At 37.0% G+C, this 18,130-nt stretch overlaps 1 protein-coding gene across 1 annotated transcript in view; it reads right to left on the reverse strand.

Annotated features, from left to right (window-relative positions):
* LOC109698344 (disintegrin and metalloproteinase domain-containing protein 18) overlaps nt 1-18,130 on the reverse strand; it is a 112,411-nt gene that overhangs the window by 65,678 nt on the left and 28,603 nt on the right. The window contains exons 2-4 of the mRNA XM_074053313.1: nt 9,596-9,651; nt 4,362-4,440; nt 3,543-3,619 (exon numbers count right to left, since the gene is read on the reverse strand). Of these exons, the coding sequence (XP_073909414.1) occupies nt 3,543-3,619; nt 4,362-4,440; nt 9,596-9,651 (212 nt within the window). The remainder of the gene's footprint in view (nt 1-3,542; nt 3,620-4,361; nt 4,441-9,595; nt 9,652-18,130) is intronic.

An 18,130-nucleotide genomic window follows, 5' to 3' on the forward strand; every position in this document is an offset into this window, starting at 1 on the left:
CATTTTAATCTACTTGCTTTTCCTATTTGCTATTTATTTTGCAATCTATCATTAGTAACAGCTACCATGTCTGCCTTCATGTTGCTCAGATTTTAAAGAAGAAAATATAGTGAAAAGCATTTTGTAATTTATGGTTAGTAATTATGCTTAGATATATGAATTGACTTTCTGGGATAAGACAGCAGAACAGAAGCATCCTTCCCTTTACTGGGTGAGTGAGAAGAGTCAAGGCAAAGGGAACCTATATTCTGAGGAGAAAAAGAGAAGAACTCCAGGAATAAAGAAAGAAGTGATGGGAGACTGGAAAGCTCAGAGAAGCAGAAAAGTGACTCAGAGTAAGTGAGAATCAGTCTACAACTTCAACCCAGGTACCCCAGCAGGGAGAGGCAAACCTGATGCAGAAAGAACAAGGTAAGCCAGAGAGTGCAGGCAGCCTGGATGCTGACAAAAGCCAGCAGCCCTAGTGCAGGAGAAATCACAGTTCTTACAAGCAAAAAGACATGACATGGCTTGCCATCTCTCAGAGTGCTTGAATTAGGAGCCATCTTCAGAGCCCCTGGGGACACCCTGCCACAGTGACTCAGGGGAGACAGCTGCAATAGACAGGTAAAGAGAAGAGGAGGTTCTGTCACAAAATAGCCTTATTACTAAAAGTAATCTACAGATTCAATGCAATCCTCATCAAAACACCAAACACATTTTTCACAGAACTAGAAAAAAATCCCAAAATTCATATGGAAGTACAAAAGATCTCCAATAGCCAAAGCAATCTGAGCAAAAAGAGCAATGCTGGAGGGATCACAATACCTGATTTCAAATTTTACTATACAGCAATAGCAACAAAAATAGCATGGTACCTGAACAAAAGGTGTAACATAGACCAATGGAATAGAATAGATGATCCAAAATAAACTCAAACATCTATAGCCAACTGATAAAGTACCAAAAACACAAGAGGGAGAAAAGATAACATTTTCAACAAATGGATTTGGGAAAACTGAATATTCACATGTAGAAGACTAAAGCTAGACTCTTATCTCTTACCATGCACAAAAATCAATTCAAAATGGATCAAAGGCCTTCATATAAGACCTGAAACTTTGAAACAGTTCTAGGAAAACACTTGAAAATACAGGCATCATCAAGGATTTTCTGAATAGAACTCCAATAGGTCACGAAATAAGAACAAGAATTGGCATATGGAATTGTGTCAAATTAAACCGCTTCTGAACAGCAAAGGAAACATTAACATATTTGATGAGCCATTCTGCAGAATGGAAGAAAATCTATGCCAGCCATTCATCCAAAAGAGGACCAATATCCAGAATACATGAAGAATAAATTAACAACAAAAAAAACAAGTAATGAAATCAATGAATGGCAAATAGTCTAACAGATACTTCTCAAAAGAAGTACAAATGGCCTATAAATATATGAAAAATGCCCCTGTCTTTAATCAGGGAAATGTAACTTAAAAATACATTAAGATTCTATCTCACCCCACTTAGAATGTCAATGGCAAAAAATTGCTGCAGAGGATGTGGGAGAAAGGAACCCTATACATAAGGGAGGAATATAAATTAATGTAGCCACTATGGAAATCAGTATGGAAGTTCCTCAAAAAACAACAGCTAGAAACACCATATAATCTAGCTACACAACTTCTGGGTATACCTTTTGTTAGTCAGCTTTGTGTTGCTATGACATAATACCCAAGAAAAACAGATTTAGGAAGGAACAATTCATTTTGGCTCATGGTTTTGGAGGTTTCATTCAAAGGTCACTTGGCTCCATTGTTTCTGGGCCTGTCTCAGGCAGAATAGCACAGTAGAAGAATGTGGCAAAAGAAGGCTTCTCCCCTCATAGCTTCCAGGAAGAATAGAGGGGGAGGGAGGGAGGGAATGGTCAGGTACAAGATAAACCCTTCAAAGGCACACCCCCAGTGATTTACTTCTTCTGACTAGTCCCCCACCTCCTAATAACCCATTAAGCTATGAACTCATCAATAGCTTAATCCATTGATGACTCTAGTGCCCTCATGATCTAATCACTTCTGACAGTGCTACTAGTTGGGGACCATGCCTTCAACTTTTGAGACTGTGGGGGATATTTCATGTCCAAACCATAACATACCCTAGGAAATGCAGTCAGCAGACATAAAAGATACTAGTACACCCATGTTTATTGTAGCACTATTCTCTTTTTTTTTTTTTTTTTGTGATATCTCCAATTTTCTTTTTTTTTTTTTTCATTTTTCTTTTATTATTCATATGTGCATACAAGGCTTGGTTTATTTCTCCCCCCTGCCCCCACCCCCTCCCTTACCACCCACTCCACCCCCTCCCGCTCCCCCCCTCAATACCCATGTAGCACTATTCTCAATTGCCAAGCTATGAAGTCAGCCTAGGTACCTGTCAACAGATAAATGAATAAAGAAAATATGGTATATGTATATATTCAAAGGCAGTATTATTCAGCCATACAGAATAATGAAATCATGTCGCCTGCAGGAAAATTGATGAAATGGAGATCATGATGTTAAGCAAAATAAGTCAGACCTCAAAAGACAAATATCACGTTTTCTCTCTTAAGAGGAATCTAGATTTAAAAAAGAAATTAGAAGAGAGTTTTGATGGGAGGGGCAAGGAAACCAGGGAGAGGGGAGGAAAAGGGGAGAGTAGGAGAGGGTAGATGGGAGGGTAAATACAATCAAAGCATAATATATGCATGTATGGAAATGTTGCATGAAACCATTAGTATGTAAAATTAATATGCATTAAGAATTACAATGCAATGATATATTAGTTAAGGACAAGTCCTACCAGGAAATCAAGATATTGGTTGAGAATTCCATGTAGAAAATTCTTGTTGTTACAGATATCACAGAGGTTAAAATAAGGGAAGGCAGATATGCAAATCTAAAGAGGTAAATACCTATGAAAATCACATTCAAAGAATGCCAATTTTTCAAACTGACATGAACAAATTGTGGAAATCAGGATACGTAAATGTAAAGGAAGCAAGGGAAAGCCTTTTCTCTCTGCTCTTGACCCTTCCTCCTCTGATGAACTTCAAGTTTCCAAGCGTCAGTGACAAAAATCACTTATCTCTGCCCAGTACCTCTGAAAAGTCTTTTTAATTAGTTATTTTATGTCTTGTACTAACCTGGGATCATATTATATGTGTCTACTATTTTAAAATATCTAATCAAGGGTATTTTTCATAACTTAAATATGATAAAAGAATTTAGCAACAGCATTCAGAGGAATGTTCTAAAGTTTTTTCTTTGGAAACTAACCCCTTCTACCTAATAACCAGGAAATGTCTCCATTCAGGACACCCTGTATGATTTCATTTAAATGGAAACATAGGTCCAGGTATTAGCATTTATTAAAATAAACAAAAGTAAGTCTGTTATAAAAGAAACTTCCAGATTTTCAGAATTTCAGATTTTTCTCAATTTACATCTGTTAGCCAGTGCATTTCATTTTAAAGTCTAACCTACTTTCTCCATGTATAAATATTCTTTGAGATTACATTACCTGAGGCCAGAGCAGACACTCAGTGTCACAACAGAACTTGGAAATTCAGCAACACATCCTTGGTAATGGCAATCCGTCTGAAACACAGAATGGACAGGTAAATTCACAAATTCCTTATGAATATGAAACATATTGCCAAATATTTCAGAAAATAGACACTAAAATATTTGCTAATAAAAAGACTATAAATTATACAGAATTATTAATACAATTTTTCAGGAAAAAAGATTTTTTGACAGCTCTCTATATTTTGTACCATCTGAATACCCATGAATGCTCTCTTGTGCCTGGAGTTCCAGCTCTCTCATCTGCCATTTCCACATACAACAGTCAACCATATGAAGGTCTGAGTTACAAAGAATAAAACATTTATGGCTGGGCATGGTGACTCATGATTCCCTAGCTACTTGAGAGGCAGAGGTTGAGATCCTATATATACAAGAGGCACAAATAGGATTGCAGTCTAGGCTGACCCAGGCAAAGATATGAGACTCTATTTGAAAATAACTAAAGTAAAAGGAGTTGGGTGTGACTCAAGAGGTAGAGCTTCTGCCTAGCAAATACGAGACCTTGAGTTCAAAATCCTCTGTACCACCTGCCCCCAAAAACATTTGTTTTAGAAGATCAACATGGGTCTGGGATGTACCTCAGTGATAGAGTGGTTTCATAGCATGTGTGTGGCCCCATGTTCTGTCTCTAGTATCACAAAAAAGTAAGTGTAAACATGGAACAAAATATCCTAGTGACAATACTAATATCCAATGCCCATTTTAACAAAGAAACACAACAAAATAAGTGTCTAAAACATCTGATTCTTACCATAAAATATGAAGATTCAGAATACAAAGATCCATTTTCTTTATATGTATAAATCAAAAAATTCTGGGATAAGAATGAGCTAAAAATAAATCAATAAACAAGGATTAAGTTGTGAATGTAATATGAATATGACTATTTAAAAAATAAATGCTAAGTGTACAGAATTCACATACTGACATGATTCAATCAGAATAATTCTGTGTGGTATAACAATTGAAATTATTATTATTATTGTATTAGGAAGTTCAAGCTCTCATCATTGGAACAGACCCTGTGACTGCACAGTATCAGGTATTTATATTTGGGCCAGAGTATGTCTTCACTCAACAAATATCTACTGCTGTGTCCACTATATGGCAGACCCTCTTCTGGGTGCTGGGATACAGCAGTGACAAAAGACAAAATCTCTGCTCTTTATGACAGCCATGTATACATATTGCTAGCATATTAAGTACCAGTAAAATGATCTGGGTGTTATAGAATGGTCACAAAAATGTACATAGGCTGCCATGGAAAGGTTTACCAAATAGATGACTAAACACATGAAGAACAAGCCACATGGCTTTTCACAAAAATGTTATTCCAGATAGGACAAAATTCAAGGACCCTGAAGCAGAAGTATGCTGATATATAGGCAATATGTCTGGAATGCATGTGGGGTGCAGCAGAAGACAATAGTGTGAGGTGGTATTGTGGAGAGGTGAAGCCTTGGGTGGGTGGGAGAAGATGAAGACAGTAGCAGACCAACCTTTCAATACAATAAGGCTTGAAACTGTGTTGAGAACAATTGGTATAGCAAATACACAGAAGCTGGAAGACTAGTGAGAAGGCTATTACTGACATCCAGGCCAGACAGAGTGGTGGCTTGGTCTAGAATGAGAACACAGAAGGTGGTCCAATTGTGGCCATATTTTAAGGAAAAACACATGTGATCTAATTTCCCACTGGACTGGCGAAAACAAAAGAAAAAAAAAAGATGTCAAGGATGACTCCAAGGTGTCTTTTTATTTCTTCATCTTCCTTTATTTTCTGAGAAACTGGAGAAGTAGAGCTGCCATTTACTGAAATGACTATGAGCAATATAAACTTGGGGTAAGAATCACAAGTTCATTTTCAACATATTACTTACATGAATCTTAGTAATGAGTGTGATGCTTACAGGAGAGAATAAGGTAAAGATGTAAAGTTGGGAACTACCACCACATAAACTGTATTTGAACCCACAAGACTAGGTGGAATAACTAGGGATTGAATATGTATTTTAAAAAGATTTAAGAACAGTACCATGAGGTACTCTAAAATTTGACAGATGAGGACTTGCAAAGGGGAGAGACAGAGAGAAGAGTAATAATAACAGTAGGAGTCAAAGCAGGTCCAGGAGTCTAATGAAAGTATGTTGTGAAAGAGACACTGAACAGCTATGCAAAATACTGACAATTGGTTGAGGAAAAAAAAAACATCAAAAACGTTGACAATCTTACTAAAAAAATTTACTGAAATTGTAGAGGCAGGAAAGACCAACACAAAGTTAGTAGACTTGACTTAAGTAGGGCTGGCATGCATTAAGTGAGAATAATTTTCCCTGGGCTGTTCACTACAAGGATATAGGGGGAGAGAGAGAAAGCCAAATTCTAACCACTAGACCACCAGGAAAGGATACAGTAGAGAAGTAACAGTCGTTATAAGTACAAACAGTTCTCCAGGCCAAAAAGATACTGTTTGATTCTTTTTATATGAGATGTTGAGAAAATGAACATCAGATCACAAAAAGTAAAGTGATTGTTTCCTGAAGTTGTGGGTGAGAACAGAGCTAAACTGAAATGACATAAGGGCTCTCTATGTGGGGAAAGAACTGTTCTAAAACTGAAACAGAGCTGACACCTGTAGCATTCCATTAAAATTATTGGAATTACTAATTGTACACTTTGGAAAATTTCACATGAAAAATATATTTAATAAGGTCATTAAAAACAAACATATAATCAACACATCATAAAAATCATGCCACCACCTGAATTTCCCACTTGATGAATAACTATATTTGCTTTTAGACATTCTTGATATATAGCTTATCATTCTTGGATCTGATGCATATTTACTTGGAAGTTTTCAAATATGTCATGTATTTCTTAATTTAAAAATACAAGTCTAAAAAACCACTTGATCATCTTAATAGATGCAGAAAAAGCCTTTGATAAGATCCAACATCATTTCATGATAAAAGCTCTAAGAAAACTAGGAATAGAAGGAAAGTACCTCAACATTATAAAAGCTATATATGACAAACCTACAGCCAGCATTATACTTAACGGAGAAAAATTAAAACCATTCCCTCTAAAATCAGGAACCAGACGAGGATGCCCACTATCTCCACTCCTATTCAACATAGTACTGGAATTCCTAGCCAGAGCAATTAGGCAAGAAGAAGGAATAAAAGGAATACAAATAGGTAAAGAAACTGTCAAAATATCCCTATTTGCAGACGACATGATCCTATACCTTAAAGACCCAAAAAACTCTACTCAGAAGCTTCTAGACATCATCAATAGCTATAGCAAGATAGCAGGATATAAAATCAACATAGAAAAATCATTAGCATTCCTATACACTAACAATGAGCAAGCTGAAAAAGAATGTATGAAAACAATTCCATTTACAATAGCCTCAAAAAAAATCAAATACCTAGGTGTAAACCTAGCAAAAGATGTGAAAGACCTCTACAAGGAAAACTATAAACTTCTGAAGAAAGAGATTGAGGAAGACTATAGAAAGTGGAGAGATCTCCTATGCTCATGGATTGGTAGAATCAACATAGTAAAAATGTCTATACTCCCAAAAGTAATCTACATGTTTAATGCAATTCCCATCAAAATTCCAATGACATTCATTAAAGAAATTGAAAAATCTACCGTTAAATTTATATGGAAACACAAGAGGCCACGAATAGCCAAGGCAATACTCAGTCAAAAGAACAATGCAGGAGGTATCACAATACCTGACTTCAAACTATATTACAAAGCAATAACAATAAAAACAGCATGGTACTTGCACAAAAACAGACATGAAGACCAGTGGAACAGGATAGAGGATCCAGATATGAAGCCACACAACTATGAGCAACTTATCTTTGACAAAGGAGCTAAAAATATAGGATGGAGAAAAAGCAGCCTCTTCAGCAAAAACTGCTAGAAAAACTGGTTAGCAGTCTGCAAAAAACTGAAACTAGCTCCATGTATATAACCCTATACCAATATTAACTCAGAATGGATCAAGGATCTTAATATCAGACCACAGAAAATAGTAGGAAATACTCTGGAGCTAGTAGGTATAGGTAAGAACTTTCTCAACGAAACCCCAGCAGCACAGCAACTAAGAGATACCATAGATAAATGGGACCTCATAAAACTAAAAAGCTTCTGTTCATCAAAAGAAATGGTCTCTAAACTGAAGAGAACACCCACAAAGTGGGAGAAAATATTTGCCAACTATACATCAGACAAAGGACTGATAACCAGAATATATAGGGAACTTGAAAAACTAAATTCTCCCAAAACTAATGAACCAATAAAGAAATGGGCAACTGAACTAAACAGAACTTTCTCAAAAGAAGAAATTCAAATGGCCAAAAAACACATGAAAAAATGCTCACCATCTCTAGCAATAAAGGAAATGTAAATTAAAACCACGCTAAGATTCCACCTCACCCCTGTTAGAATAGTCATCATTAGCAACACCACCAACAACAGGTGTTGGCGAGGATGTGGGGAAAAAGGAACCCTCTTACACTGTTGGTGGGAATGTAAACTAGTACAACCACTCTGGAAAAAAATTTGGAGGCTACTTAAAAAGCTAGACATTGATCTACCATTTGATCCAGCAATACCACTCTTGGGAATATACCCAAAAGACTGTGACACAGGTTACTCCAGAGGCACCTGCACACCCATGTTTATTGTGGCACTATTCACAATAGCCAAGTTATGGAAACAGCCAAGATGCCCCACCACTGATGAATGGATTAAGAAAATGTGGTATCTATACACACTGAAATTTTATGCGGCCATGAAAAAGAATGAAATGTTATCATTCGCTGGTAAATGGATGGAATTGGAGAACATCATTCTGAGTGAGGTTAGCCTGGCCCAAAAGACCAAAAATCGTATGTTCTCTGTCATATGTGGATATTAGATCAAGGGCAAACACAACAACGGGATTGGACTTTGAGCACATGATAAAAGCAAGAGCACACAAGGGAGGGGTGAAGATAGGTAAGACACCTAAAAAACTAGCTAACATTTGTTGCCCTTAATGCAGAGAAACTAAAGCAGATACCTTAAAAGCAACTGAGGCCAATAGGAGGAGGGGACCAGGAACTAGAGAAAAGTTTAGATCAAAAAGAATTAACCTAGAAGGTAACACACACGCACAGGAAATCAATGTGAGTCAATGCCCTGTATAGCTATCCTTATCTCAACCAGTAAAAACCCTTGTTCCTTCCTATTATTGCTTATACTCTCTCTACAATAAAATTAGAAATAAGGGCAAAATAGTTTCTGCTGGGTATTGAGGGGGGGGAGATGGAGGGGGTGGAGTGGGTGGTAAGGGAGGAGGTGGGGGCAGGGGGGAGAAATGACCCAAGCCTTGTATGCACATATAAATAATAAAAGAAAAAAATAAAAATACAAGTATAGATAATTAAAATGCAAAATTCCCATTGCTTGAATATATAAGGCCTAATGAATCCTAAATTGAAAAGTGGACTGATAATACACATATGTGAAATACCAAGGCAAAATTCCCTTGAACATTCAATATACAGCTAACAGTGAAGGGCGGGAATGTAAAAAAGGTCCTGTTCTGGGGTAGACACCAGAGGGAGGAGGAAGGGAAATGGAGATGGTGATGGAGTGTGAATATGGTCCATGTACTTTATACACTTGTATGAAGACAGAGCAATGAAACCCTTTGAAATCGTTCTCATCAGGGGATGACAGGAAATGATGGAGGGGGTGAATCTTAGCGAGGTTCACTGGAAGCACACATGTCAATGTCACAATGAACAACCCCAGTACAACTATTATATGCTAATAAAAATGTTTTTTAAAAAGTGGATTGATAAAAACAAGTCTACATTATACTACATTCCTGAATTTCAATACTATAGAATACTTTAAAAACAGTAAAATATAGCTACAAAGTTTTCCCTTATTTGAAAAGGAAAAATCATTTCTTACTGCTTTCTGAGATGTAGGGTGTGTGGTTTTCCATCAATTGTAATGATGTAAATCATCTGAAATAAAGCAAATCAATAGTTGATTTAGTAAATCAGATGTACAGTAAGACAGTATTTTCCACCCGTTAATAAAAATGACTCATTTTGGTACATTAAAAATGGATTTGTTTTTCAGAACTCACATCAGCCAGTAAGAATTTAGAATCAATGACTTTATTGTGATAAATTTAACATGTAAAGAAGGGGACAGGCAGTGTGTTGAGTAACCTCAGGAAGGCACATGTGTGACAACCACAGATACGCCTTCCTTCCAATGGGGACAGGGCAGGTTTGCTGTCCCTGGTTCCCTGTCATCAGAGGCTCTGGTGATGGAGAGGACACACACATGGGCTTCCATGCGGTCTATGACTTCCCAGCCTTAGGAGACTCCCGCAGAAATGTGACATGGTAGGTCACCCTTCCCACGAAAACTGGCACAGCCCTCATTCAGGATTGTGCTTGGAAGGAGGAACATGACACATGGGGGCTTTCAACAGCTGAAAAAATAAGCTATGGAAGAAGAAAGCAGGAAGACTATGTAGGAAACAAGGAAAGAGAAGAATGGTTGGCCTTTTGCATCCACTGGCAGCTGTCATTGGTAAGAGGGCAAGGGGAACAGGATGTGGGAAGCTTGTGTGTGGAGCAGCAGTGCAGAGAGCAGGGCATCTGCAGAAGGAGTTCCAGGAGATGCAGGTGAGGTTCTAAGGGCAGATTGAAGATGGATGGGATGAAAATTAAGTGGAGGAAAGAGAGCACAAAGACCAACAGGACAGTAAAGACAGTGATGAGGCCGAGGAGGCTGGCTTTACTGTGACCTTTACACCTCAGCATGTGACAGATCTGTCAAGAAGTAAAAGGGCATGAGAATTCAAAGCAGCACCAGGAAATGATTTCCTTGTGAAAAAATAGTTGAATAAGGAGGAAGAAAAACTCTCAGGACCCCAAATGGATGAAATCTATTGAATTCCAATTCTGAGGAAGAAGTGAGCAATGCACCAAAACTAAATCTTTCTACAAAACAGAAGAAAAAGAAACAGAAAGCAGTCCATAATTATAATGAAAATTTTGGTGAAAATGGAACTGGTGGAGGAGTAAAGTCTTTTTTTTCCTAATTTTTTCTACCAAGTAAAATATAATGATTTAGAACAGGTGCAGAACATTTAACTTTTTTTATTATTGAATGGATTTTTATTTTTTTCTTTTACATTTATTCATATGTGAATACATTTTTGGGCCATTTCTCCCCCTGCCCCCCACCCCCTCCCTCTCACCACCACCCCCACTTCCAGGCAGAACCTGTTCTGCCCTTTTCTCCAATGTTGTTGAAGAGAAGACATAAGCAATAATAAGAAAGAAATAGCATTTTTGCTAGTTGAGATAAGGATAGCTATACAGAGAGATTCCTAGCATGGCTTCTATGCACATGTGTTGCAACCCAAATTGATTCATCTCTACCTGATCTCTTCACTACTTCCCAGTCACTTCCCATATTAACCTCTGTCATTTAAGGTTACTGTAGTAGCTCCTTTGCAGTGGGTACATCAAACACTTTCAAGATTTGGATTTTCTACCTATCCTCATACCTCCCATATGTGCTCTCCCCTTAGCATGTGACCCAAGTCCAACCACATTGCTGTATTTGCCCTAGATCTAAAGTCCACATATGAGGGAGAACATATGATTTTTGGTCTTCTAAGCCTGGCTAACCTCACTCAGAATGATGTTCTCCAGTTCCATCCATTTACTTGCAAATGATAAGATTTCGTTCTTCTTCATGGCTGAGTAAAACTTCATTGTGCTATTATAAATACTACATTTTCTTAATCCATATGTCAGTAGTGGGGCATCTTGGCTGTTTCTATAACTTGGCTATTGTGAATAGCGCTGCAATAAACACGGGTGTGCAGGTGACTTTGGAGTAACCTGTGTCACATTCCTTTGGGTATATCCCGAGGAATGAGATTGCTGGATCATATGGCAGGTCTATGTTTAGATTTTTAAGAAGTCTCCAAATTTTTTTCCAGAGTGGTTGCACCAGCTTGCATTCCCACCAGCAATGTACGAGACTTCCTTTTTCCCCACATCCTCGCGAACATATGTTGGTGGTGTTTTTGATGAAAACTATTCTAACAGGGGTGAGGTGGAATTTTAATGTGGTTTCAATTTGCATTGCCTTTACAGCCAGAGATGGTGAGCATTTGTTCATGTGTTTTTTAGCCATCTGAATTTCTTTTAAGAAAATTCTATTTAGTTCACTTGCCCAATTTTTATTGGTTCATTGATTTTGGAATAGTTTAGTTTTTTGAGCTCCCTATATATTCTGCTTACCAGTCCTTTGTCTGATGAATAGCTGACAAATATTTTCTCCCACTCTGTGGGTGGTCTCTTCAATTTAGAGACCATTTCTGTGTTATCATTCGCTGGTAAATGGATGGAATTGGAGAACATCATTCTGAGTGAGGTTAGCCTGGCTCAAAAGACCAAAAATCGTATGTTCTCCCTCATATGTGGACATTAGATCAAGGGCAAACACAACAAGGGGATTGGACTATGAGCACATGATAAAAGCGAGAGCACACAAGGGAGGGGTGAGGATAGGTAAGACACCTAAAAAACTAGCTAGCATTTGTTGCCCTTAATGCAGAGAAACTAAAGCAGATACCTTAAAGCAACTGAGGCCAATAGGAAAAGGGGACCAGGAACTAGAGAAAAGGTTAGATTAAAAAGAATTAACCTAGAAGGTAACACCCACGCACAGGAAATCAATGTGAGTCAATGCCCTGTATAGCTATCCTTATCTCAACCAGCAAAAGCCCTTGTTCCTTCCTATTATTGCTTATACTCTCTCTACAACAAAATTAGAGATAAGGGCAAAATAGTTTCTGCTGGGTATTGAGGGGGGGAGCGGGAGGGGGTGGAGTGGGTGGTAAGGGAGGGGGTGGGGGCAGGGGGGAGAAATAAACCAAGCCTTGTATGCACATATGAATAATAAAAGAAAAATGAAAAAAAAAATAGAGACCATTTCTGTTGTTGTACAGAACCATTTTAATTTCATGTACTCACATTTGTCCATCCTTTCTCTTAGTTGCTGTGTTGCTGGGGTTCTATTGGGGAAGTCCTTGCCTATACCTATTGCTTCCAGAGTATTCCCTGCTCTTTCTTGTACTAACTTGCCACTTTCAGGTCTGATATTAAGGTCCTTGATCCATTTTGAGTTGATACTAGTACAGGGTGATAAACATGATCTAGTTTCAGTTTTTTTGCAGGCAGATAACCACTTTTCCCAGCAACATTTGTTGAAGAGGCTGTCTTTTCTCCACCATATATTTTCGGTGCCTTTGTAAAAAACAAGGTGAGTTTACTTGTGTGGATTCATATCCAGGTCCTCCATTCTGTTACTGGTCTTCCTGTCTGTTTTTGTGCCATGCTGTTTTTATTGCTATTGCTTTGTAGTATAGTTTGAAGTCAGGTATTGTGATACCGCCAGCATTGCTCTTTTTGCTGAGTATTGCCTTGGCTATTCATGGTCTCTTGTGTTTCCAAATGAACTTTAGCATAGATTTTTCAATCTCTGTGATGAATGTCATTGGGATTTTGATGGGAATTGCATTAAACATGTAGGTTGCTTTTGATAGCATAACTATTTTTACTATGTTGATTCTACCATTCCATGAGCATGGGAGATCTGTCCACCTTCTGTAGTCTTCCTCAGCCTCTTTCTTCAGAGGTTTGTAGTTCTCCTTGTAGAGGTCATTCCCATCCTTTGTTAAGTTTACTCCTAGGTATTTGATTTTTTTTTGAGGCTATTGTAAATGGAATTGTTTCCATATATTCTTTCTCATTTGCTCATTGTTAGTGTATAGAAAAGCTAATGATTTTTGTAAGTTGATTTTGTATCCTGCCACCTTGCTGTAGCTGTTTATGGTGTTAGGAGTTTGGGATAGAGTTTTTTGGGTCTTTAAGATATAGGATCATGTCATCTGCAAATAGGGATATTTTGACAGTGTCTTTACCTAGTTGTATTCCTTTTATTTCTTCTTCTTACCTAATTGCTCTGGCTAGGAATTCCAGTACTATGTTGAAAAGGAGTGGGGATAGTGGGCACCCTTGTCTCATGCCTGATTTTAGGGGAAATGGTTTCAGTTTTTCTCCATTAAGTATGATGTTGGCTGCAGGTTTGTCATATATAGCCTTTACAATGCTGAGGTACTTTCCTTCTTGTCCTTGTTTTTTTTAGAGCTTTTTTCATGAAGTGGTGCTGGATCTTGTTGAAGGCTTTTTCTGCATCTATTGAGATGATCAAGTGGTTCTTGTCTTTTCTCCTATTAATGTGCTGCACTACACTTAAAGATTTGCATATGTTGAACAACCCCTGCATCCCTGGGATGAAGCTGACTTCTCATGGTGAATGACCTTTCTGACAGCAGCACAAATCCCATGGATAAAAATAGAATACAGCAATATTATACATAGTCCTCCCCAAAAGAAATGCTGTTTGAGAAAATAAATAAATAAATAAATTTAACAAGATTTAAACATAATGTATGCATCAAACATTATATGGTATGGTAACCCATTAATATGTAAAACTTTAATTATTTTGTGTATCAGATAAAACATTTTAAAACAATCTTATTCTTACAAATTTGGATAATATACATGAAACATACCATTTTCATGGTGCTATATTTATTGAAAATATTGAATTAATAATAAACATTCCAAAAAACAAATCACCAGACCCACATGGGTTCATTGGTTAATTCCTCCAAATATTTAAGGAAGATATTATGAAGTCACCTATACACATTTTCAAGAGATAGAAGCAAAAGGAATATTCCCTAAATCTTTCTATGAGACTAGATGAAAAATCCTTATCAAAATATTAGCAAATCATAAAATGTATAAAGATTTTTATATACCACTATTAAATAGGACTCACATGAGATAGTGATACAAGACTTGAAAATCAAGTCTTTGTTACATCAGGTCTTTCCTGTATCTTACCACATCAATAGACCAAGGGAGAAAAAAATACCATGAGGTTACAGTATACAGGGTTAATGTATAATTAAATTGTTTTCCTATATGCCAACAGTGGATGAGAGAAACTTGAAATTAAAGAGTACCACTTATGTCATCACCCCCAAAGCTAAAACATTTACACATACATCTAACAAAAATATATACAAGATCTCTACAAAGAAAGCTACAAAACTCTTATGGAGTAAATCAAAGAATTCAATAAATGGAGAGATAGTTTATATATGTGGACAGCAACCCTAAGAACTGTCAAGATGTCAGTTCCTTCCATTTTGGTTGGTAGATTCAAAATGATCCAAGTCAAAATCCCAGTTAGTTATTTTATGGATATTTACAAATTGATTCTAAAGTTTTTAACAAAGAGGAAAAAGATCAAGAGTAGACAACATAAAATTAAAAGAGCAAAGTTGGAGGACCCATACTACCTGATGTCAGGAGCTACTGTAAAGACACAATAAAGAAAACATGGCATGACTGAAAGAATAGACATATAGAGTGAGAACACAGAATAGGAATAATCCACTGGTCTTTGACAAAGGAGCAAAGGCAATATACAATGAAGCAAAGATAATCTTTTCAACAAATGACATTAGAACAACTGAAAATCCAAATGCAAAAAATAAATAAAACTTCTGAACATGAAATTTAATGCATGACAAAAAATAACTTAACATGGGTAACAGGCCAAAATGTGAAATGATAAAACTATTTGAAAACATCAAGAAGAAAATTTAGGTGATATTGGTTATGGTGACCATGACTTTTTATTGCAGCACATAAGGCATAATCCATAAACATTGACAAATGGACTTCATAAAAATTAAAAATTTCTGCTCTGCAAAAGATAATTGTCAAGAGAATGAGACAAACTACAGAGTGAAGAAAATCTTTGAAAAAGACATTTCTGATAAATGACTGTTATTCCAAATATATAAATAACTCTTAAAAATTCAGTAAGAAAATGAACCCAACTTAAAAATTTGAACAGGCATCTAATTTAAAAAGATATGGGAATATTGACAAATAAGCAAATGAAAAGTTACTCATCATAAATATCATTAAATAAGTGTAAATTAAAACAACAGTAAAATACTACCACATAGTTATTTGAACAAACAAATTGTAAATGTGGTGAGGCAATTAAGTCACATGGAGTCTTATTCTTTGTTGGTGAAAATGTAAAATAGTAGAAGCACTTTGAAAGACGGTCTGGCAGCTTCATAGAAAACTACACAGAAGATGGAGACTAGAGGGAGAAAGCAGACAGCGTGAGCTCCGTAAAGCAAAAATCTTGCTGAGATTCTGGAGCCACACTAGGCAGAAAAAAGACACTAAGAAGCAAAACTCCAACACCCCAAACCCTCAGCCTGTACAAAGCTTCTCCCCGCCTCATTACACTGAGAAAACAGGAGGGCTCTGAGCCACCAGATGCCAGCTCCAAACCTGCTTGGGAGACACAGACCAACAGGTGAGCAAATAAGCAGCACTCAGTATCCCACAGTTCCCCATGGGATAAACCAGCATAGCTCCCTGGACAGACTGACCTCCCCCTGCAAAAAAAAAAAAAATCTGGATAATAAACAAGGAACTGAAAAGGATACAAAGCAGAGGGGGAATGGTACACTGAGTGCACCGGAGAAAGGGGGAGGGACAAGGAGCTAAACTCCATGCAAACTTACAGTAACAAAGCCTAGAAAGGCAGATGGGCTGACAGTAGACCGGTGGTAAGCCACTGCCTGAGATAGGGCAGATAGTAGTACACAAAACTCATCTCCTGACCCAACCATCTGGTGAGACCACAACAGAGCTAGTGCTTAAATACCAACATCAAGACTGGATGCTGAAGGAGTAACACCAGAACTACTAAGACTGAAATTCTATTATTCATGAACCTGGAATTTTTTTTCTTTCTCTCTGTCTGTCTTGTTCACTGTTTGTCCACCATCTCTCCCTATTGATTTCTTTGTTCTCTATTTTTTCTTTCTTTTTCTTTTTTCTCTTTCTTTCTTGGTTTCATTAGGTTTACTATTGTAAGTTAGCTAATACTAAATTACATACAGACCAGGGACAGAAACAGCACCAAGTGGAATGATGGGAAGATGAAAAAGGGATGGAAAACATTCTCCCATCAAAAATAAATTAGTACAGGATTCAGAGGGAAATGAAGAAAACAGATACCCAGTTCCAGATTCCAACAAAACAAAGATAAACTATACCAAGGAACCCAACAAAGCCCACAAGAACACCATGAAAGAAGAAATTCTGCAAGAAATAACTGAGAATGTCATAGAGATGTTACTAGACAGGGTCAACCAAATTGTACAGGGGGCACCCAAGAAATTCTGAGACAACAAAAATAAAGAACATGAGAAGACACAAAAACAAACAAATGAGCACATAGGAGCCCTAAATAAATACCAATGTGAAACAGAGAACACCATAAATAGAGAGATAAATGAATTAAGCACAAAAATTGACAATATTAAAGAGGAAGTGACTCATAATATGGAAAGCTTCAGAAAAAAAGAACGAAATAGAAATATAAAACACAAAGGAAGGCCACTCCAGCAGACTAGAACAAGCAGAAGATGAAATCTCAGAACTTGAAGACAAAATGGAAATTAAAGGAAAAATTGAAGAACAATTACTCAAACAACCCAAAACCTGTGAAAGGAATATACAAGAACTCACAGATGCCATCAAAATACCAAACCTGAGAATCATGGGCATTGAAGAAAGAGAAGAGGTGCAAGCAAAAGGAATTCACAACATATTCAACAAAATAGTAACAGAAAATTTCCCAAATCTAGAGAAAACTATGCCCATTCAGGTATAGGAAGCCTCCAGGACACCAAACAGACTTGACCAAAATAGAACTACCCCATGGCATATTATCACTAAAACAATAAGTGCAGAGACTAGAGAAAGAATATTGAAGGTTGTAAGAGAGAAAAAACAAATAACATACAAAGGTAAACCCATCAAAATCACAGCAGTTTTCTCAACAGAAACTTAAAAGCAAGAACAGCATGGAGTGAGGTATTCAAGGCACTGAATGAAAATAACTTCAACCCTAGGATAGTCTACCCAACAAAACTATCATTTGAAATAGATGGTGCAATAAAAGTCTTCCATGATAAGCAGAAACAAAAACAATATGTGACCATCAAACCACCACTACAAAAGATTCTTCAAGGGATTCTGCAAGCAGAAAATGAAAGCAAACAAAACCATTAAAGGAAAGGCAGTACCAAATGACAGGAAAAGAAAAGACAAGAAAGTAAAGAGTAACACTGATTTAGCTGCACACAATCAAACCCTTAACAAAGACAAACTACATGACAGGGATCACAGCATATTTATCAATACTAACACTGAATGTTAATGGACTAAATTCCCCCATCAAAAGACACCAGGAGATCCATCTCATTGACAGAAACGAGAACTAGATTAG

The sequence above is a fragment of the Castor canadensis genome, chromosome 14 (assembly GCF_047511655.1).
Source record: "Castor canadensis chromosome 14, mCasCan1.hap1v2, whole genome shotgun sequence".
Lineage (NCBI taxonomy): Eukaryota > Metazoa > Chordata > Mammalia > Rodentia > Castoridae > Castor > Castor canadensis.